Source organism: Trachurus japonicus, chromosome 3 (assembly GCF_045865225.1).
Source record: "Trachurus japonicus isolate A0001 chromosome 3, Traja_1.0".
In the NCBI taxonomy this organism is placed as follows: domain Eukaryota; kingdom Metazoa; phylum Chordata; class Actinopteri; order Carangiformes; family Carangidae; genus Trachurus; species Trachurus japonicus.
Window position 1 is genome coordinate 16,891,656 of NC_140909.1, and position 23,914 is coordinate 16,915,569.

Consider the following 23,914-nt stretch of genomic DNA (forward strand, 5'->3'; position numbering starts at 1 on the left):
AGAGCTAATTATGGGGTGAAAACTGTGATCAGTCCAGGCCAAGTATTATTCTCTTGCACCTATTAATGTAAAACTGATATCAAATAAAGGTTTCCCTGGACCGAGAAAGAGATAAGTGAACTGAACACTCACACTGAGCATAGATTACGTATCAACCATGACCTAAAAATCCTAACCTTCTGTTGACTTCACTGCAACATTTGCAAAATCGTATATATTTGTTAATTCCCAGAAACTCAAAGTTTGTTTGATTTCTTATGTAATGTACGTTGATGCTGGTAGTTGTTTGAGCCTAAGGTGCTGTGTGGACACTTACCAGGGCCTTTCTCCAGGAAGATAACCTTGGACTCTGGGAAGAAGTTGGAGCCTGTGATGGCCATCTCTTCTCCCCCACTGACCAGACAGCTGGTCAGGCTGGATTTCTCAACCTGGGGCAGCTCTTGAGCCGAACGCTGGGCTGGGAGAGACGCAGCAGGGGTTGGAGAGAAAAGAGGATGGTCATTTGCTGAGCTGTGTACATTCACACTGCAGTCTGTTTTTTTAGTGTGGATGTACAACAACTAAATGTAATATTAACAACTATCCCACTGCATTCAAACAGAAAAAGTAGTATTTATAGGTAGATTGGCCAGCTGCTGGGATAGAAGGATATATTTTTAAGTTTTATCTGATATTCTTATCTAAAATGACTTTAAGTAAGAGAGCACAATACATTAAATCAACATAAACTAGTAAAATGCAATCTTTCTAATCAAGAGGTGTGCAGAAAGGTTTGTGTTTGTGGTCATCTGTGTGTTTATTTACTGTACGTTGGTTTTCTGAATGAATATGTTTGGGTGAGTGTGTGTGTGTGTGTGAGGCTAGGAAGTTGACACTCACAGCACTCCACAGGAATGGAGGCAGCCTGCAGTGACAGCACCTTCCCGTTGGATTGAGGGATGTGTACTCTGAACACCACACGCACCCGCGTGTTCTTTCTTCCTATATCCGTCTCCCCCTTCCGCAGCTCAATGTCTGAGTTCCGCAGCTTAAGGATGCCAGCACAGTCGATACTGCAAGGTAGAGGGAAAAATTGTTGGCCTCATACTGAGATGGCAATCATTTAAGATATATTTAAGTAGAGAAGGCTCGGGAGTAAGAAAAACCAACCACAAGCCCAGCAGGAGACTGGCAATGAGAGGCAAATTAAGTGTTGATTCACAAATTAAAAATGCCTGTGAATATGATTTATTACAACTGTAACTAAGAAAAACCTTCTCTGCTCCATGGGAAACCCTCAAATATTTCTTCTGCACCCGACTCTGCTGTTGGTTTAAATTAAGAAAATCTATAAAATCCCTTTTGGAAGATGTTACAGCACTGTATAATCATAAATGTGGTTATTTTTCATTGGATAGGGCTTCCTTCATGGTGGTAAGCTCATAACAGAGTAATGTAACCCTGAAGTGCTTCTGACACCTACCTGGCTGACATGTTGTTTTCGGGTAGAAGAGGAATTTCGAGAACTTTGGTGCTTGAGACCAGGATTTCTTGGCTTGCTGTGGCTACGGTTTTCCCGGTGATCCGGTGCACCTGGTAGAAGGCATGCGGCCTCAAGTAACGGTCGTCAGCTGTTCCAATGAACATCTGCAGGTTGACGGGCTTCTCGTTGTAGCCAATGAGCTGACATGACAGATAAAGATAGAAAAACAGAATGAAAACAGATGTGAGTTCTTAGATTCCAGATGAGAGGTGTGAACAAAGAAATACTCTCTTCATTTCCACTGCCTGCAGAAGGCCACTTTTGTTGGAGGGAATCTAAATGTCAGGTCGAGGGTGTTGCGATATTTCTGGCAGGACCACTGGAGATTCATCTGGCGCTTTGGCCTCCAACCAGTTTGACATTGATGTTTTTTACTAATAGTCTTATAATTTTTTCCCCTTGCAAGTCTGCTCCTTAACAGGGCTCTGTGCAGGACAGTTTTGCCTCCAAAAACCTTAAGATTTTGAAACCACATCTAGTCAATTGTTCCAAGAAAAAATAAGTTGTATTGCAGCTGCACTAGCTATAAAAGGAGAGAATGCAGACTACACTAAGCACAAAAAGCTGATGCAGCAGACAATGATGATGATGATGATGATGATGACTGTTAATTTGCTCATTTACAACACAATTAATCCAACTGCTTGTTCAAAGAAAAACACTGATTCCCCTCATGTTCCTGTGTTGTTAAAATGCGAAAAAAAAAGAAATCTGCAGAAGTGTGATATGCACTGAAATGAACTGATTTCCACATCACTAATGAATATTAAATTTAACATTAAATTATACGAAAAGCATCATTCATATGACCCCTGATTCTTTCTGTGAGGTCTCATGCATATAAAAAGGCTTTTAATGGTTAGACTGTGATTAAAAGGGGAAAAAATGCTGGTAAAAATGTCAACAGCCTTTTCAAATCCAGTGGTTTATGCGTGCCAACCTGGTTGGCACCTAGCAGCAGTTGCTCTCTCCATTAGTCCCAGAGTGCTGGCACCCCCGTTTCCACTCAGACAGGTGAGTTGTTCAACAAAGGAAAGGTGTTGAATGTTGGATGGAGACAAGAGGAAGATGGAAAGGAGAGCAGGACCTTTCCTCTTCAGAGGGACAGAACAAACACACAGGCCGCACAATGCCACTACTGTTGTAATGTTATACTTGGCAGCCTCTGTCACAGCAGGATGCCCCAACCCCAGCCCCCCTCCTGCCCCTGCACATACACACTCCCACCATACTGCCCTCATAAACCCACACCTCCAGCTCAGATGGAGGGCAGCCATTGAGGGTAACAGAGAAGAACGAGGTCTTTCATTGCTGTTTCACCCCAGGAACTGCCAAGCCTCAACCCCACCACAGCTGGCTACTGACCCTTTCCTCCCTGCAGGTTTGCGTCACACATCGTGTCAACGTTTGGTAGAAAAGTGTGCTCGGTGGAAGGAGAGACAGTGGGCGTAGCTTTGGATTTGTCATGTGCTGTTCCAAAATCAGCTAAAATAAAAAGGCTTAGCTTGGTCACAATGAGGCCCTGGAAACATGTACCTGAGAAAAACAGTGGACAAGCACTACCAAAGAAACCCATGCTTGGTTTCAAAATATTGACTCATTCTGGGGCCAATTACTAAACTGGGGTGATTTACTTTAAGGTTACTGAACACAACTTATTTCTGTCGTAAAAAGGTGCAATGGAATCAGTCTTCATGGGAACCTCTTGTCATTGGCTTTACTGGTGTCTCGTGCTCACTTTCGCAACTTCCTCTCTCTCTCTCCCACGAGCCACTTCTGAGATGGTCCCCTGTAGTGAGAGACGTCAAGGTATGGAAGTAGCTACACTGAATTTAACTATGAAAAGCTGAAATACGCTGTGTTTACAGCAGGTTATGTGAGAGGTCTGGTCTTCAGAGGCTCATACTAAGCAGCCAGGGCAGTCAAGCTTAATTATGCTTCACTGTTCTGAACCAAATAAAAAAGCTATCTATAGACAGAGTTGTACTGCTGAACTCAGTAAAGACCCATTCATTCTCAAGAGACTGAATTAAAAATAACACAAGGAAAAATCAATTTCTGGCTCTATAAAAACAGACTTTTTATTTGTACTTAACACCAACTTAGTTAGGAGTGCACAGTTATCTTAATCTGCTCCTTTCACAATATATAACTGTGTTTAATTAAATCCCCTATTCAACAGTGTTTCTCCCTCAGGTTGATCAGGAGTGGAGCGCCTAAAGGCCACACTCAAATCTGGCTAAGAAGTACAGATCATCACAGAGCAAAAGGGTAAGTCATGTTAAAACCATATCATACTACTTGATGTTGATCTATCTTTCTTCTGAGAACAGATGTGTATCTCTCTGTTTTCTACCTGAATCTGAAGCTTTCAGTTAGCTCTTGTAGACTAGAGATTTCTCCTGAAATGACCAGAGAGGGAAGACGACAAGCCTGGGAAGCTTCTACCTCACACAGAAACACATGTGAAACCACACAGATGGTGCGCAGTTCTGAAAATCAAAACTTCTAATGTGTCACTTGGCTTTCTCACCATTACCCCGTCGGACTGGAATCAACCCACTCAATGTTCAAAACTCCTCTATGTGGGGCATGAAATGCAATCGGAGGGAAGTTGCACGAACGGAACAGAGTGAGGCCCCTATAATAGCCAGTAATGGGTTCATCTTTGAAAACCACATTAGATCTTAAGAGCCACATCAAAGTATAATGCCTGCTAATAACTCGCTAACAGGTAATTATGCACTACTGCCTGAATGGATCCATGGCTATAAATGACACCACTACTCTGGATTCAAAGAAAGACAGAGTCACAGGAATCAACAGTCTTGTGGGCTGTGTTGCTTGTTTTATGATTATGTCTGCGCACTCTGGAAGTAAGTGTACGCATGTGTCTATGCACATGCCTGTAATGCACATTGTATGTGTGTGTGTGTGTGTGTGCGTGTGTGTCCATAAATCAGGACATGTTTATTCTCAGCACCATGTGTGTTCCAGACAGCATAAAATGAGTTAACAGTGTCTGGAAGAATGCATCTGTGAGGAAGGTTAAATGGACGCAAAAGGCTGAAAATGCTTCACGGATGTAAATTAGAGCACAAAGAGGGGGGGGGGGGCACTGGAAAAAGAATAAAAATGAGTGAAAAGAGTAATGTGTGGGATTGAAAAGTAGAGCGGCACATATGTGATATCTGTGTTTTCTCTTCAAGAACCTGAAATCATCAAGGTTGAACATGTTTAACAACGTTGTGTTAAATGAAGCAGACGTGTAAGATTTATTTTTTCCAGTTTGTCAGTTCTACCCAAAACTATGAACTGTCACCATGAAACAAAAAAGTCATTGATTTTTTTTTTCCCTTTCTTTCCATTTACCCTCTTCATCTCTGCCTCTTTCTGTGTCCTCTTGTATTTTCTCCATTTCTCTACACATGAGGGATTTGGTGTGGAGCCAGAGTGTTGACAAACATACACTTAGCAGGCCAGGAGTTCTTTCCAAATCAAATAATCAACCAGGAAAACCTGATTAGAGGGCCAGAAAGAAAGGGCTCACTTCAGCAGTCCCAGTGAATCAACACTCCCGGCCAAACAGAAACATACCACACAGCCTGGCTAATTCAGTCACTCTGCCACGGTTACAACTGTTACTAAAAACACTATCATTTTCTGTTTCTCAATTCAGTTGAATTTGATCAATTTAGATAGCTGTAATACATAGAGTGGTTTTACAAATGTAAATACAACTTATTCAACAATAACTAAACAAATCCGAGCCTTACAACACAGCATTCGTTCCAAGAGTAACATTTACTTTAACAACACGCTCCCAGTTCATGGAACCCATTAATATAAAGGGTGGAAACTGAACTGTTCAAGACACAGAGTGGAGCAGGTGGGAAGTTCTTGTCTCTACTTTTTTCCAGAACCTTAGCAACGATTTACTTAATATTCATTGATCTGAAATTTTCAAACACAATTGGCTTTCTAACCCAGACACTCGGTTTTACATGTCCCCATGACGCCAATTATATATTAAATATCAAAACTGTGTTATGAATGCTGACTACAGTGATATCGCAAGCTCCTCAAATACCAGTCTAAACACACTTCAAGAGGCTTATTTGCACCTTCAGCTCAGAAAATGGGTAAAGCACCATCTGTAAACAGCGGGACGTAAACAAGGACACATGGATAGTATCATGGTCCTGACGGAGGAAGCTTCTCGACAGTGAAATGCACATGACACACACCCTTGACTTGTTTCACATTCCTGAGTCACCCCTCTGCCACCCCCTAAATCTATGCTCGAGTGTGAAATACCACAGGAGGGTGGTCTCTCTGCACTTTTAACTCCTCACCTTTCTGCCTGTCCAGACTGCGCTGAGCCAAGCTGGTCAGTTCGTAAGTGACTGAGGCCTGATATAAATCTGTTCTTATATTAAACCACAATGACATTAAAACCGGTCACATGTTACCCGGGGGCCTGTGCTCACTCAAGCCTGTAACTACCTTACGGATGCCGCTGCTGCTTCTGCCCGTGGATCGAGTTTAGGATGAACTCTCTCCCCTAAAATAAAACCGCTGGATACAGTTACATACTCCGCTCCCACTAAATAAAGTCCCCACTTATTTTCGGCCTTCATCTGTTCCACTGATCCAGTAATAAGGCAAGCAAGCTGATGGGGAAAACATTTCCCATCACAGCACACACAAGGTGCTTTGTACACACAATTAGGCATTTGAACTTTTCTGTCAAATTAAAAAATAAAGGATGACGATGTGAGATATTTTCATGAGCAAGGTGGAGAGGGAGACAATCAGCAGCTCCCTGCAGGAAAACACTGCTTCCCTTACTGTTTTTCATCAACATCTATCTGCAAGGATCACACCTGCCACTCATTTTCTGTTTATCTCTTTTTCTCAAATTACTCTTCTCTATTCGTATCTTTTTCTCTCCTCTCGCATCCTCCTGACTTCCTTTCCTCATTTCAGCTCTTCCTACTTCTTTTCCCTTTTGTCAGTCTCTCCTGTCCGTCCCTGTCTTTGCCTCTCTCCTACCTCAACCCCAGCCCTCGACCGTAACTCGACACTTTCTCACAGCCAGCGCCTCACTCTGCCAAGTTGTTTCTCTGTGTTGCTCCACTGTTGCCATGGTGAGATCGTTCTGTGTATGCAGGAGTGTGTGTGTACGTGTGGGTGCATGTGTGTGTGTGTGTGTGTGTGTAGGAGCAAGCAACGACATACACTCACATTGGTGTAAACTACAGCCCTGAAGCTCGTGTTTGTGTGTGTGTGTGTGTGTGTGTGTGTGTGTGTGTGTGTGTGTGTGTGTGCGCGCGCTACTTAGTATGTGTGGATTTAAGCACATTGACTTTGGTGTAAACTATGGCCCTTGGAAAGGTTTGTGATGTGAGCGTGTGTGTGTGTGTGAGTTAGAGAGAGCGAGAGAGAGAGAGTGCAACAGATGTAAAAACAGGAGCAATGGTGGTCAAGGTCACGAGTGGGCCCATTTTATCTGGCAGTGGTTTCCCTCCTGTGCCACCACAACCTGGGATCTATGGACACACACACACACACACACACACACACACACACACACACACACACACACAGTGCAGCTCACACAGGCTTGATGTTTGCCCAGCACACTAGGGAGGGCAGAGAGAGCCAGGGGGCCGGTTGACTGTTTGTTTAAACAAGGTCAATACATGCGCACGCACATGCACGCACACACACACGCGCACACACACACGCACTCACTCACACACACACTCACACACAGCAGCGTTTACTGTATACTGCATGAGGGCTGTATATGGCCTTGCTAGACTGGTCCAAGCTCAATTCCTCTTATTCCCCATTCTATCCTCCCCCACTTTCTCTCTCTCTCTCTCACTCTCTCACACACACACACACACACACACCTCTTTCTCTTTTGCTCCCGCTCAGTGACGGTTCTCTCTCGCTGTGCGCTAAGCCTGATTACAACAAATGAGAGCCAAGCTTCCAACATGTTTACATCAAATACAGCCCTGGGGCAAAGCAACACTAGCTCCAGCCAGTTCACACACTGCAAACGGCACGGCTCTGCACTGCTGTTGTGTGTGTGTGTGTGTGTGTGTGTGTGTGTGTGTGTGTGTGTGTGTGTGTGTGTGCGTCTCCGCATTATGGCAGCAAGTCTACTGAGGGATCATGCAGAGTGAGAGAGAGACCTGTCACAGTGTGACAAAAGCTCGACTGTGCAAGAGACACACAAAGCAAGCACGCATGTAAGAAGAACGAAAGAAAGTGGATAAGACAGAGGTAAAGAAAGATGGACAGAATAAGAGAAGGGGTTAAAGACTGAAAATTTGAGAGTGAATGACAGAGACAGAGAGAGACAGTAATTAGGTCATGGCCATGCATTTAAGCTCTGGGATCAAAATCATTTAATGCATCCAAGCTGGTGGAAATATTAGGCCGTCTTGGCCGGCTTCTGTCGTATTCTCTTTCACATCCTTGTCACCAGACACCACAGCTTCATTTAGATTTATTAACTGTGGCAACAGGTTTAAAGATGGGCCTAATATTTTTTCCAACTGTGTTTGTTTTTCAGACTTGTAATAATGACACAGACATTTTGTTTGTGTTCTGTGTAGTGTATCGGCTAGCCTTTCTCCGTTGTGCCTGCGTGTCCCTGTCCGTAGCCCAGCAGGTAATACCAGAGGGGCTCCTTATATTTGTGTGGGTGCAGCAGCACTCAATTAAGCTGGTTAAATACGCACAAGGATACCTCAGCCAGCCAGAGGCTTTGGACTTATATGTCTCCTAGCAACAGGTGTTCAATTATGGTCTGCAGCTAGCCCCTGAGGAATGGCAAAAACAGCTAGTCAGCCAGGCACAAACGTAGCCATCCTGCAATGTACAATTATTAGTTTTAAAAAGTCAAGTGGTCAACAATATTGCAACATATTAAGAAGCAACTGGATCTTGCACAAATTCCAAATAATCTCAATAATGTTCCTAACACACAAAACCACATTCCTTTCAAGTCTGTAAAATGTATATCGCATAAAAACACACTATTGTATCATGAACACTTCATTCTACATACAATCTGTTGTTGTGTATAATTTCTTTCAACCATCAAAAAGTTAAAACACACCTCCAGCAGTACATTAGGAGTGGCTGGATTTATTTTTAAGGTGTTCCTTTTTTTTTTTTTAGCTTAACACGTGAAAAAAAACATTACTGCCCCACAAACACTGTTGAAAGATGGACTTCTGCAAAGCTACACTGAGACTAGTTAACAATATCATTAGCCCAGTGTATCTGTCTTTGCATAGAAATACACAGCATTCCTCAAAGAAGCCGCTGCTATGAATCGTGTCTGTCAAAACACTTCAGTGTAAACACTGTCACGCTTTGTGGCCTTTGTTTGTCTGGCTACCGTAAGTACAGACAGATAAGGAGCTGACTGTTTTGACCATTGCCAGTCAATGCTATATGACACCACGTCTCTCTTTAGATGACATGTCTTTCTTATTAGTATTAGCTGCTGACAAACTCCCAACACACTGCAGTCTCATGTTATATTTGAAGCCAGTGAGAGGTACTTGTGTTGTCAGAGCACAGATTAATATGACATAAAATGCAAAGGCCTGTCTACTTCCTAATGCTCTCTATTGGTTGCAGCGCACTTCATTGGTCACAAGGTCACAAAATGATAAAGTACAAGTGGCAGAGTGCACACAGAACACCGGCTCACGACATCAGCAAGCTGAAGTATGATAATAAGCTCATTAAACTACATTTGAATAATTCTGATGCTACAATAGCTCCACAACAAGCTTTCCCCAGTGGTTTATTTGCTTCATATTTTCTGTGGCTACACTCCTGTACAGCTTCTACATCCTGTGTCTGGGGCCCAAAACCGCATGGTTAGAAATCACTGGTTTAAAACTGCTCTTCAACCGAGCCATTAAATTCTACGCAGACACGCTGAAAAAATTAACACAACCATTCTCTTTGAGGAAATAGTTATCCTACAACATCCTGAATAACCTTTGGATGGGAGTCACATGTTGAGAGATGCTGTAGACATTTTCCTTATTTTACATCTAAAGGGAAAAAGCACACACACACACTTGTAACATGCAGTGTGAATTAAAAAATCAATTGCAATTGATTGTTATTCATCTGAAGGTGTTTGTGCACTTGTGTGTATAACAGTTGGAATGATAGAAAACCCTAAGAGACAAAAACTTTGTTGAATACCAGTCACAGTAAATTCTGTTTGGTTTTGTATCTTATAGCTAATTCAGTGGTTCAATTTCTCTACTTTACAGATTAAAATATACTTTTAATATGAGCTTCTTAATTAAAAAACAAAAAAAACAAAACAAAAAAGATTTCAATGGATGTCAAAAAGTCCTATTACAGTAGCCTCATAGTTTGCCTGTTGACTGAAACACCTGTTGCGGCTCCCACCCAAAGATAACTCTGAAACGATAGTGAAAGAAATATTTGCATGCATTTCATTGCCTGTAAGGTGACATATCTACGTAGCATTGTTCTTGCTACTGTAAGTCATAACTCTGGGTAAAATGCCAGTATACTTTATTCCCTGCTGCTGGTGGCTCCACTTGCTCCAACTTGATTATCAGAATGTCCCAAAAACCAAGTGCAAGAAATCCTAGTTTACAGACTCAATCAAAAGTATTCAAAAACAACAACAGACAATGCCCTGACCCTTCCTGATACAAATAGTGTCCCAAGGTCCCAGGCCTGATGAAAAATGCAAGGCTGGAAGATTTTTGCATTAACACACCAAGGAGAAGAGAACTCAATAACCTATTATTCTTGTTCATACACACTTAAAAACAATACATTTTAGATGTTTACCACATGCAATCAGGTAAAAGACCATCCTCCTTCCTATGACATTCTCTTGTTTTTCTGTTGACACAGCAGCTCAGTGGTGCATTGATCTGGGAAGCAGCGTGGACACAAAAGGAAGTAATCTCTACTGTATGTCCAGATGGCAGCTATGGCGTCATCTGGTGACATCACGCCACCAGAGTCAAGACCCAAGGAGAACAAAAGGACCCGCAGAGCTCGAATGACACTGGATTAAAATCAAAGGCAGTTCATTAAGCATCACTGTACTATAAATTAAAGTATACAGTCTTGTTTATGTCTAGAATTATGAAACAAAAACTCACACTTATTGTTTTTTCCAGTATAGCTACACTCTGTTGTCACTCAAATCACTGAAGTTGGTATTCTAACTCTGGGGCAGAGAAGCTGCAATTACACATGCTGGTGTGTCATTCTGCCTCCTGGGAATGGCTTGCTTCACACCTACAGTGCACCTGGGAAATGTAATATGTGCAAGCTTGTTAACGGTTTCAAATGGTCTGACCACCTTATATCAAATGTATACTAGGTCAAAGCAGTGGCTCACTTTGACAGTTTCTCCTGTCCACTTCACCTTTTTTTAGCATTAAATCTAACTAACAACGTGCATGCGTTACTATAAAAAAAACAATAATGAGATCACAAGGTAAAACAAATGACCTTTATATGTGGTAGTTTTTTTTGCACAATGGATCAAAAAGAGGGTAGGAAGACCAACAATAGTGGAGTATGTATAGTAAACAAAGACTGTTAGACCTGTGCTGATACTATCTATCTTCAGCTGTCAATTTTATGTTGACAGTGTTTGTGTAAGAATATCCCAAAAATTATTGTGGTATAAATGTGCATAAATTCTATAAAAGATACGAGAAGTGATACTGTGTTCAATATACAGAAAATCTTAAGTAAATTCTGGATTAGCAATTTACATTAGCCTATCACAATATTAAAATGTTGATGAAGGAAAAGGTAGACTCATTTGCATAATAAATGAATATATACTGTATTTATTCTAATTAAATCTAGCATGTATTCTACAATAAAACAAATAATTTGAAAAATACACTTCCTAATCAAATTCACGTGCTCCTCCCGCGCTCTCTCATAAAACCCATTCACCCACACACTTTCTCTCTGCGCAGAGTTCTGCAAACCACTGCTCATGACAAGCAAATGTTGTCTAATGTTGTGTGCTTCTCTCACCCTGTCCGTGACAAGCTTTTGCTGTTTGTCACAGAGCAATGCAGCAGTGATACATCTGATTTTCATATTCAGCACTAAGAGTTTCACTATACAGCTAATGAAGGCTTATGAAAGAAATATTGACTTCTTTCACATTTTAGCAAAATTTTATTAAATATACAAGAGATATGTTGTATGACAATAACCCACCAAAGCAAATGTAACCATAATAAGATCAAAATAAATTTCATTAAATGAAAAAATAAGGAATACACAAATATGAAATACGTTTGGAGAAAACTAACCCAAGTCTGCTGTCTTCAGACCAAAGGCAAACCGCAGTGACAGTGACAGCCTCAGAGCTGGGCATGTAGGTACTGTAGACCTGATTCCAGCTGGGTTTTGAATCAACTTTGAAATTGCCTCATCTGACCTGAGATATAAACTCTGCTAGCCACCTCCTGAAAGAAACTGCTATAACCAAACAATTCCCTCTGGGTTGAGGAATGAGGGCAAGCATGGCAAACGCCTGGCTGAAAAAAACTGACAGCTAAATTATGCATCGTCACATATGGCAGGATAGCATCTTGGTCTAACTGAGGTTGAAATGGTTAATAATTGGCCTGGAGGGGGCCTGCATGACTGCATGAGGACATGAGGCTGTTTTCTAAAGCAACAATTGGCAGAATTTGGGCTTCATTGTTGTTTCGGAAAATTTGGGGTTTCAATATTTTATTTAATTGTTATACCTTGTTGTATTGTGCACAATGAGCTGTAACTGAATTAGCCCAAGGACGTAACTACTTCAGGGTTACAGTCCCACGCCATGACAACACATGTTGCCTGCACTCAATAATAAAAACAACAACAGTTATTACACAAAGATGTTTCCCTGGTTTCAATTCATTTTCTATATTTGAGGACAGATCTAATAACGTGTAATGCATTTAGATATAATCTAATGTCTTTTTATTTTGTTTAATTTTCCAAACTTTAGAGTAGATACAATGTGCAAGGTGTAACAATGATAGTGGAGTGTGCATGGCAATTCTATTGGGCTGACTGGGCAGCTGGCCGAACTGTCAGTCTGAACGCAGCCTTTGTGAGGTTCCACGGCGCTGGTCTAAAGCCCTGCCTTAATCATACACACAAAGGAAGCTTGTCACCGGTCTCTTGAAATGTTAATGAGACTGAAATCTTCTGCTATTGCACTCTCTCTCTCTCTCTCTCTTCCTCTAACTCTCTCGGAGAGAAAAGTAGCCGTAGCTCTACATGGGCTCACCTAGTCTCTCGCAGGTGCTATCGAATGACAGAGCAGCTGACTCGGCTTTAGTGACAGTTCTCTTGTCTGCCTGCTTGTCTTCCTGCATCAACAGCTTGACTGACAGTCTTACTGTGGGTGAGGATCAACATGCAAATATGCAACATAAGACCCTGAATCTAATGCTCACAACCAGCTGATGTTTAAGCTAAAGCTGTACAATTGCTTACGTATTGTCCGACAAGGCGTCATCAATCTTGGTAACAGCCATGATGCTGAAGTTATTGTGAATGGAGATGGCAAAATGATTGAAATCTTCAAAGCAAGGTGTTGCATCAGGTTTTTAAAGCTCAAATTGACATTCCTGTTTCTAGTGTGATGTGTTTACATAGTGTGACTTAAAATTTCAGTATCTCAGTCACATGGGCATTGAGGGTCATTCCTGAAAATGCTCAGGAAGCTGCTAGAACACTAAACTAACAGGTACGGTCCAGCTTGATTCTCCTCCGTTGGTGTTTAATTTCATCACTGGAGGCTGCAAGAGTCGACATCTTGGCAGATGAAGCTAAATGATGAGTGCTCAGTGCACATAGTCTAACTTAGCGGATGCTCTGCCAGCATTATGTTGACACACAGTAAATCTATCCCGACCTTGTAGGGGAATTCAATCATCATCAGTATGGTACAGATATTAGTAATCCTCTTTGTTTAATGGAGCAAAAAAACAGAAGTTTATGTTCTGTAAAAGGGACTGAGTGACTAGGCAACAGTAAGCACAGCACCCAAAATGTGTAGCAAAATGTCCATATGTGTTACCTTGACAATTGGGTGGCCACCGGATGATGCTTTGACGGCTCCTCGACTGCCTTCTGTCTCATAGTGCGCTCGGTGGTGGGCTTTGGGTTGCACCTCAATCTTCAATTCATATTGGCCAAACTGGCTTGGAAGCAGCCAATCGAGGGGAGGCAGTGAGGAGGTCCTGAGGAGAAGACCACAAGCAAGCACACACACACACACACAGCCACACAAAGAGCAAGAGCACATTACAATTTGGTTATGAAACTGTGATAAAATACAGCATTCTGCTCAAAAACTCGTGGAAATGGAAATGTTTGGGGTTATGGTAAATATGCATCTACATAATTGTGAACAATCTGTCCTGTACTTCAGACCAGAACAGCAGATAATCTTATCAGTGATGTTGAAAGGACATTTTAACAGTGTTAACAGTAAAAAGTTCCATATGAAACTCTGCTTGAGTACATATACACCTCCATATTTTCCATATTTTGAATTATTCTGTACAGATGAGTTAAACCTGCGACACCACAGTGTAAGGTCAAGCGCAAGTACAACCAGCTACTTCTCAGCCGATGAAAACAACTCCTTTTAAACACTGCCTGAAAGCATTCACAAGCTGAAATGATGGTATCCACTTTTCATGGTGTTAGAGAGGATAATAGGTGCAAAATGGGGGTCTAATGCAAAGTGTACTTAGCCCCAACAGACAATGAATCACTGGAATGCCCACATACATTATTCCTCTTCTTAGACATTGTACTGGTAATAGGTCAACTTAAAATTTTTAGGTTGAATCATATTCTAAGGGGGACTTTTCTTTGTGAGTTTTCTGTGTGGGTCCGTGAATGGGTGGTTAGATGAGAGTGTGTCAGACCATGAGTAAATTACTGCGGGTGTGGGTGTGACTGCATACTGTACTAGTGTATGTTTTATGTGTAATGCACCACAGCGGCTAGCATTGTGTGTTTTTCCTCAGTGCCTTTTTCTTTTTTTTATCTGTCCAGGCTACAATCATATTTGAACAGCTGCACTTGAAAATAAAACGCTCAATGGCCTTCTCCACTGAGAAACTGGGTCTCTCCATCTCACTGCAATAGTTCAGTTTACCCCAGGCCATTTTGTAAACACTGACATTAGCCATTAGCATCAACAAATTATGTTGATGACAATTTGTTTAATTATATTTTAATACAATCCTCCCAGTTTGCTAAATTTTTGTTTTTATTATACACCCATAGTAAACTAGAACTATTTTTTAATTATTTTATCTAAATAATCTTTGGACTGACATTATTCCTTTTATAAAAGTCTCTTTTTTTTATTTTGCTCTGTAATATTTGTGTAGAACTACTATGGCCCATATTTGCATATACTGTATGTTTAACTTGCCAAAGTACTTCAAAAGTAGAACGGGCCACAATGTAAACCTCTGTAACGTCTTCATAGCGTACACAGTTCATTATTCATGATCCAAGAGGCCTACTGTAGAGCAGCACGAGCTTTATGTGTGTCATCCAGGTGTTTTGTCTCACAGCAGTTGCAAAGTGCCACTGTTTTTTTAGCACAGAAGTATACACAATCATAAATTAAACTGTGCATGTGCAGCAATGTATTCATGCGCAGTCCCACTTCGTCCATGTGCATGAGTCTAAGTCTATTGCTGTGCATGTTTGGCCTGAGAAAGGAAACTGACTCTGTGCTGTCTCATGAGCTATGAGGCAGACACTCACTCTATGCTACACACTGATCTCTGCCTCAGCATTACCCACTGTAAGCTCTTTGTGCACCCTGTCACATGGTGGCATAAGCTTTTATTTGGCTCTCCTCAAGACACTACAGGCTCCTAGCATGCAAACGTACTGAGTCTAAACCTCTTGACAGATATTTGACAGTACAAATAATATTCAAGGGAAAGTTTGTAAAGTTTTAGCCAGTATGTCTGACTCCCCTAATTTTATCCTTTCCAAATGCCTGTCAAGTGCTGGCTACTGTACATGCAGACCGATCTGATCAGACTGAATTAAACACATATGAGTCAGGCTTTCAGAGGAGCCATTAACTTCATGAACTGCCCTACAGACTGGCATTAAATCCAAAGGCTGCATTGGAATGAAAAGGCATGTGTCTGATATTCTGTGTACGTTTTGTGTACTTCAATGAAGCTTTGTGGTTAGAAATCTAACTGAGCTGATTCTCCTACCACATGTGACATAGAAATGTCTCTAAAAAACCACTTGAGGTCAAAACTTAATACATAAACACTAACTTGCCAGGTTGGAGAAATTACATATGATTACAGGCACATGGGCAACATATAGCGGTCATGAAGTTATCCAGTCACTTAGCCTTTTTCCTCTTATCTTTTACTATATGTGCTGGGCCAATTTCTGTGATGGAGGTACAGTACAGTGTTTTATATTCACTCAAAATACTCTTTCTTTCAATTTCAGTCCTTCTCTGTTTGATTTTCAATATGGTTTCCACCTGAGAGTAGCTCTATCTGAGATCAAACACTCTGACACAGTGTAACAGAGGCATCACCCTTGTGTTTTCCTCCCAGCAGGCATGACATAACCACCCAGGAACTGTGGGTTTGCATGGCTGCTACGGTAACCGGAGGAGGACAGAGGAAATGTGAGCTTTGTGACGGAGCACAGCGGCGGTGGCGGCCTATGTCCTGACATAGCATTACCTTTCTCAAATGTCTACACCATTGAGTATGGGCTCCTACTCTAATCACAACCCCACAACCTGGTCGTCTCCAAGGTCTTCATCATCCTACCAGCATCACTTCTATCCAATGAATGCAATATTTTTGCTGGTACACATGTTGCATGAATGTGTGCCCCTATCATATTTGTAGGTCACAAAAAACACATTTTCTTGTGACATACTGTTATTGTATGCCAAACGATGTGGTTTATTTTATTTTATTTTTTTTTTTGTAGTTTTCAATTAAAGGTCCATTCATATTCTTTCCTGGTTGCCTCATACACAATTTATACTTACTGTATGCAGGTTCCTTTAAAAAGTTATTCTGCTTTTTTTAATCATTATTTTGTATTGCGTTTGGGGCTATTTTATGACTAGTTACAGTGAGAGAGACAAGAAAATGGGGAGAGAGAGTTGGAACTGACATGCAGTACATGGTTGGTCTGGTCAGGAGTTGAGTGGACAGCCTCCTGCTAAGGGCTCAATACATCTGTATGGTACACACTCTAGCGTACAAAAAGTACAGTAAATTAGCAAAGCATTAATTAAACTAATTAAACATTATCGATAAAAGTAGTACTACAATTAAAATCTGAATGATACCTGATGCATTAGCAGACTCTCTTATAATCCCATCCACTCTGACCAAATCTCACTCATTCTACCTAGTACATCTATTAAAAAAAACATTAGGACAAATATGCGTGCACAATCGTGTGTCTCATGGCAGACAGGAGCTGACCCCACCTGCTGTGGAAATGGAAAGCTGGCTCTACAATATATTTCATGCCAGTGTGCGTGACTAGTGGAGGAAGGGCAATAGCAGTTTAGTCTCAGCAAGGGTTCTTCATGATGTGGCACGTAACTCTACAACAATATGGACATTGTTCTGTCACAGCTCTCTTATGAAATTTCACACACCAAGGCAAGGATGCAAGCACCAAATGGTGACTCATCAGAGCCGACCATGTTATTGTCTGGACAGTGTTAGGTCTATGTGAGCAAGCATTTGTGTTATGTCTATACATGTGTGTGCATGTGTGTGTTCACTCCTTGCCATATGTGCCCTGTGCTGATTTACAGTGCTAGGGGCCAGTGCACACAAACAAGGCCATGTCTTCATCTGCTGCACACATTGGAGAACCAACAGCAGACTCCTCTCCTAAAAATCTCCATTATGCGTTTCTGATTGCCCCCATCACTCTTTAATGTGGAGATTGTGCTTGCGTGTTTGCATGTGTATGTGTCTTTGGAGGACTTGGTGTGGCTGTGCGTCCCTGTAACTCCCTCTGCACACTCATGAACTTACTAACCCTGTTTCTCAACAATGCAACCATGTCAGATTTATACTGCTGATACAAAGCTCAAAGTTCCCTGTTACTGAACATTGATCTGCAGTTCCATCATCTGCTCTATTATTCATCTAAAATATTATTTGATACTAATTTACCACCCTGCACTTCCCTCCTAGATCAAAAAGGGTTTTCAATCTTTATGACAGCTAACAACACTCAATAAAAACATTCACTGCTGTGGGCAATTGTTTAGCCTTGGCCCACTAATTGCTTTTAAGATTGATAATATGCTTTGCTTTAATAATATACATAAACACTGATAATGCTGGCATCGCCACAGTACCTTCTGTTTTTGCTTCTAACTAAAAAACACTTTCAAACTTTAGGTGGCCACCAATCAAGACTCTATTTCTCACAAATATTGCAGACATGACTGTCGCCAAGTCTTTTTCAAATACAAAACAGGAAGTGGAGTAGAACAAACTGCAATAGAAAGTTATTTCAGCCAGTTGAGAAAATAGTCCTCACTGACATTTGAAAAGATTAGTTTGAATTTTCCAGGCACTTCATCTCCCACTGAGTCTTCTACAGCTGCATGAATCATTTGCTTTGGCTGGATTTGATGACTGCATCTGCGAGATGAGACTGAATTGGGGAAAAAGAATACGTTTTCCACCCTTTTCTGCATATTCTTTTTCAATACGAGCGACTTTACCTGAATATAGGTGTATGACCGGGCTTGGGTTTATTCCATGAGAAGTGGGAGGGCACCGAGAGGAACTGTTCTCCAGGCCCGTCCTTCTTCAGGCTGTGCATGGCTTCATCTGAGGGAGAGTCTAGATTAGGTGACATATTTCCTTGGTCATCTAGCCCTAGCTCTCCTTTCCCAGACTGCATAGCTGTTCTGTCCTGTGAGGTCTTCCTTGTCTTGGACGGGATGTCTGCCTCGGATGGGCAGCACTGGAAGGGTGACATGCCCACAGAGGGACTGCCAGCCCAGGTGTCCTCTGTAACGCTGCCCCTAGGTGAAGGTCCTGGCGTGGGCGTGGGCGAGTGATGTGGAGACAACGAGCCGGGATAGCAGATGTCAGCGCTGGAGTGACGTCTCTTCCCACAGGGTGAGGTGGGACGTGAGGACGGCCGAGAAGGCGGCCGTGGACTGAGCCAATTTTCGTCGGTGACGCTGGTGCGCGGCGAGTGGCAAGGGGACTGTCTGGGTGACAGGCTGACGGAGTGAGAGTGGTGCACAAAGGCGGGGTGGTGGTGCTGCCAATGGGGCTGCTCCTCCAGAACTCCACCGCCAGTTTGAGGGGAGGCACAGCCTGGGGAAGTAAGGGGGGAACCCAGGGTAAACCGGGCGGCTGCTTCATTCAGCTCGGAGTCAACGTCGTCATAGACGTGTGAGAAAGATTCACAGGAGGAGGCGTCAGAGAACCAGCTCCTGGAGGACAGACTGCTGCACGGGCTGGGGCTGAGGGAAGAGTCCCGGTATGAGTGGTCTAGCCGCAAATACAGGTGATCTCTGGACAGAGGCCTGTCACCGTGGTAGTCCCCATCAGGGCCGTTTGCCCTAAGGTCCTCCTCATTGGCATCCATCTCCTGCTGACAGCTAGGGGAGATTGAGGTGATCTGGATACTGGGACACTCAAAGGCCTTGGGTGCCTCCACAGGAGCAGAGGGCAGCAGGGGGGAAGTGCCATACTTGGAGTCTTGCGCCTCATAACTTGGAGGCTCGGATCCTGGTTTGTGTGACTGAAGGCGTGGGGAAGTGTTGATGACCTGGGAGTGAGACTGCATGCCATGACGAGGCAGGCCAATAGACTGGTGGTTCGTGACCATAGCCTGGGGCTGGCCCACATTTAGGATGTAGAACGACGTGTTGTCATCAGGCTCCAGATCTGCAAAAAGAAAAGAAAGGGAAGATTTAGATACAGCAAAATCAGAGAATATGTTTTTGTTATGTTTTCTTAAAGTCTTCTTGTTCAACTTCACCGCACTCATGAAGCATAAAAACACTCATAACACAAATCTCTGATCAACACACCAAGCTTTTTAACTTCTTGATTAGATCAAGATTAAACAGCAAGAGTCACCTTGGACAAAAGTAACCACTGCAGCTGTTAAAATGACCCAACTGAAAAGACTATATCTCAGTTGTGTACGTGTAAGGTTTATGTAGATCAAGAGACAACACCTGCAAGCATACAACCAAAATCCATCAGTAATAAAACTAACTCACATGTATAGCAGACAAAAGCAGACAGTGAGAAAGGAATAATGACACTATTTCTATAAAAGAGTAGTTTGTGTTGGTCCTTTGGGCAGTCACAATGATTATGAGGCCCAACTGCCAACCCCAAACCCACCAATGATGTCAAAGGCATATTTTAGGCATATTTCGGTCTGGACTCTCCTCTTGTCCTATTAAACTGTCTATTACTTTTAAAATGGATCAGAGGGAAAATGTGTAATTGGTCATTGCCTAAGCCCTACTGATACAACATTCCTTCTACTGGTAACATTTTCATCCTGCTCCTGCCTTGTTTTCAGCCAACGCTGCCCTACTACATTTGAGCCTCTAGATGCCAAAACTGCAAGAATTATTTGGTCACAAACCCGTGTGCGGTTGTGCCCTGAGTTTGCACTTGCTACTGAGCCCAGTTTCAGGAAATTAGAAGCCAGAGTGTTGCTGGGTAGCAGGCAGTCATACAGGCATTGTTCCAAGAGGGATAACCGATGAACAGCACTACTCAGGAAACAAATTCACACAACGGTGCGTGCTGTCGGCTGTCATCACAGCTAGCGCCGGCAGGCTATTTATACCAAAGGTCATCCGGCACAGGCAGCATGTACACACACAAACACACACACACACACACACCCACATACAAACAAACACACAAAAGCCCATTGTCTGCATTGGCACTACTCTATTAGAGGTTATTGATAAACTTCCACTGGATATGCTCTGCTGCTCCCATTGGGAATAATCCCCCCACCAACCTCGCCTGTGTTTCAGATGTGAAGTTAATTTCAGACACAGAGTCACTTCCATATTATAACACGAGCTGATTTTTTTTAAATTTATTTAAAATGTTTCAATAATGCATCAGCAATTTAGATCTAAAAATAAAACAGGCCACAATTCAGAACTCATAACTTTCTTTTTTCTTTCTTTTTTTTACAATAACATTCACCTAACTAAAATGGAATTAAGAAAAAAAAAATCAAAAGCATCCTATATATTCCACTAAGACACAGAGATGGTGTGACACCATCCTTCCACTTGTGTCATATCTTTGACCTTTGAAGATTTGATGATTTCAACTTCTGCTTTACTGAGAAAGAAAAAGAAATTCTGAAAATTGCAAAATGGCTGGGGCAAAAACTATGGGCCAATAAGAATTCATTAAACATCTAGCCACAGTAACGTGCACAGGATAACGTTGTGAAATCATTACAAAACACTTCTCTATATTCCTAAAATGTACAGTGGGGGCAGAAGTGTGAGACCACTTTCATCTCCACTGTTTCAACCACATACGAGATTGTTTTATTAGCTTCTAAACAGAGTGAATATTTTAATATTTATTAAAAATACAAATATCAATTTACCATTACAAAATTTAAATCTTTATTAAACAGTCATACATAGATAATTAGGCCATAACTTAGTCATAAGTCAATGTAAATTCCCATATTTGGGAAGCTCATAAAAAGTAAAAGAGTTTTGGGAATACACTGTGTTGCTACAATATGCTTCTTCCCTCCCGCTCTATATCCAACAGCAACAACAGAGGCAATAGCGGAAAGCTCTTTATTTATAGCTGCTCAGCTTCGCACTGGCCCTGCCTGCTTGTCACAAGACCCAGCAGTGGATCCTCTGACGACAGCATCTGACTGACTGACAGGGAGGAAGAGAAGGACAACAGAGTCGAGGGGGAGAGAAAGAGGCTGTGAAGATTGGAAAAAGCTATGCATCTTCTCACTCTCTAACGGCCTGAATTGGTAAATACAGTAGCCTGAAAGGAGCAGAGGAAGAGAGGTGGCAAGAGAAAGTGAGAATGGAACAAAGGGCAGGGCAGTAAGGACAGACAGACACTCACACCGTGAGAAGGCATACATACTGTAAGCACTTTCAAAGCATCACCCCCTTCCCATGGACTACACTGCACCAATGTGCTCACAGAAAAGAGCATCCCCTGTAATTTTTATGGAGCCATGCATTTCTCTCAAGGTGTTTTTTCTGGATTTCAAAATGTTCTCTCTCTGCTGTAACAATGATGCAGCAAATCTAGTTCACAGGCTTCTTTCTGTCTTCTTCTATCAACTAATAACACATAAAAATACTCTATTTGGAGTAAAAAATAAATCACAATTAAACAATTTACCATAGAAGGGGAGTAATTCCCATGCTCCATTAATTCTTCCGTCTAATAGCCCTTATCCTAAAACAGATTTAGAGAAACACGTTGGAAATGTTTTGAATTACAGAGGGGAAAAAAAGGAGTGAGGTGAGGGCCAAGCCTTGAGTGAATTGAAACAGTGATCTTCTGTCATTAGAGTCTGTAAGTGGTTTAAAACACTTCACTTCACTCAGTGCATGTTAACATCTTGTCCTCATTGAACTGCTTTTAGAGATGGCTGAGACAGGCGAACCATCAGATTTGACTTAATTACCACAGAAGGATGAAGGGAGATGCAGAATGGGAAGAAAAGAACAGTTGTGACGGTCTGCCTTCCTCTGCCCTCAGCCCACTCTTGCCTGGTGAGTTGTTTTTGCACATACTGTATACCCCAAGGGCAGAACAGATACAGTATCAAAGGACCATAATCAGAAGGAGGTGCAGCCAGGTGAGCACGTCTTTACAATACCACCACCATCAAGTTTATACCAAATAGGTCTGTTAAAGGGATAGTTCAACATTTTGGCAAATTGGCCCATTGCCATAATCGCTATAGTCATAGCAGTAGGTTTGTTACCTTTAATTGTCTGTGTAAGCTATTTTTAGAACGGCGGAGCGGAGCGGCAGGCTGCTCAGAGCTACACTATGGAGGCTAAGGGAATTTCTTGGTTTCCCTCATCAAACTCATCAAATACACAACCCAACAACTCAAAAACGCTGTCGTGGACAAGTTGTGAGCTGCACATTCACCACGCTATGAGATAATAACGGAACGTTACGAGATGGAGCCGTTTTAGAGGTAAATTCATGCAAAACCGCTGATGCACGTTGCGTTCAGGGACAGTTTTTCAGCAAGCAGACTCTGTAGACTGTATTTACCCTGTATTTACCTCGAAAACGGCTCAGTTTCGTAACGTTCCATTATTATCTCATAGCGTGGTGATTGTGCAGGTCACAACTTGTCCACGACAGCGTTTTGGAGTTTTGGGATTTTGTATTTGATGAGTTTGATGAGGGAAACCAAGAAATTCCATTAGCCTCCGTAGCGTAGCTCTGAGCAGCCTGTCGCTCTGCTCTGCCGTTCTAAAAATAGCTTACACTGACAAATAAAGTTAACGAACCTACTGCTATGACTATAGCGATTATGGCAATGGGCCAATTTGCCAAAATGTTGAACTATCCCTTTAAACCACATTCTGGCTCCTCAGAAAAGTTTACCACATTTGACTCAAAATACTGAATGTCCAAATTCATTTGAGAAGCAAAAAGACACAAGTGGTCTCAGACTTTTGGACCCCAGTGTTGATGACAATACTGCTTCATTGAACATACATCTAAGTTAGAAGTAAGTTAAAGTAGTTGATGTGATTCAAGAGCACGTCAGCACAAAAGGTCAGCATCAGAAGCTAATAACACAGAATTAATAACAACAGCATGTGGCAGGTAGAACCTGCAGGGATTAATGAGGAGTTTACAGGTTAAAGAGAATTGCCCTTTGCGGAGTGAATAAAGTTTTGTGACAGCCAATTTCAAATGACATACACCCAAATTCAGATAAAAAACATTCACATTCATAGTAAATGATCTGGGTCTGCCACAAGAATGTTCAACAAACAGACATGGATGAAAACATAACCTCCTTGGTGCAGGTTGTGTTTTTATCCATGTACTAGGCAGAAATTGTGCTTGTATGGTTCAGTCAATTGATTTGTCCTGTGGTGGCATCAACAGACTATGTGCAGTTGAGATACATGCACCAGTAATACTTTTCTCTCCGTCATTCACCAATACTTAAGCTCACATTAAAATTTTCACTACTATGGAAATGTGCCACATCTAG

At 42.0% G+C, this 23,914-nt stretch overlaps 1 protein-coding gene across 2 annotated transcripts in view; it reads right to left on the reverse strand.

The window, feature by feature from the left end:
* Positions 1–23,914, reverse strand: part of nfatc3a (nuclear factor of activated T cells 3a) — a 63,521-nt gene that overhangs the window by 22,033 nt on the left and 17,574 nt on the right. For both annotated transcript variants that reach the window (XM_085764216.1, XM_085764222.1), the window contains exons 2-6: positions 18,384–19,566; positions 13,677–13,839; positions 1,463–1,662; positions 880–1,052; positions 317–457 (exon numbers count right to left, since the gene is read on the reverse strand). In XM_085764216.1, the coding sequence (XP_085620342.1) occupies positions 317–457; positions 880–1,052; positions 1,463–1,662; positions 13,677–13,839; positions 18,384–19,566 (1,860 nt within the window). The remainder of the gene's footprint in view (positions 1–316; positions 458–879; positions 1,053–1,462; positions 1,663–13,676; positions 13,840–18,383; positions 19,567–23,914) is intronic.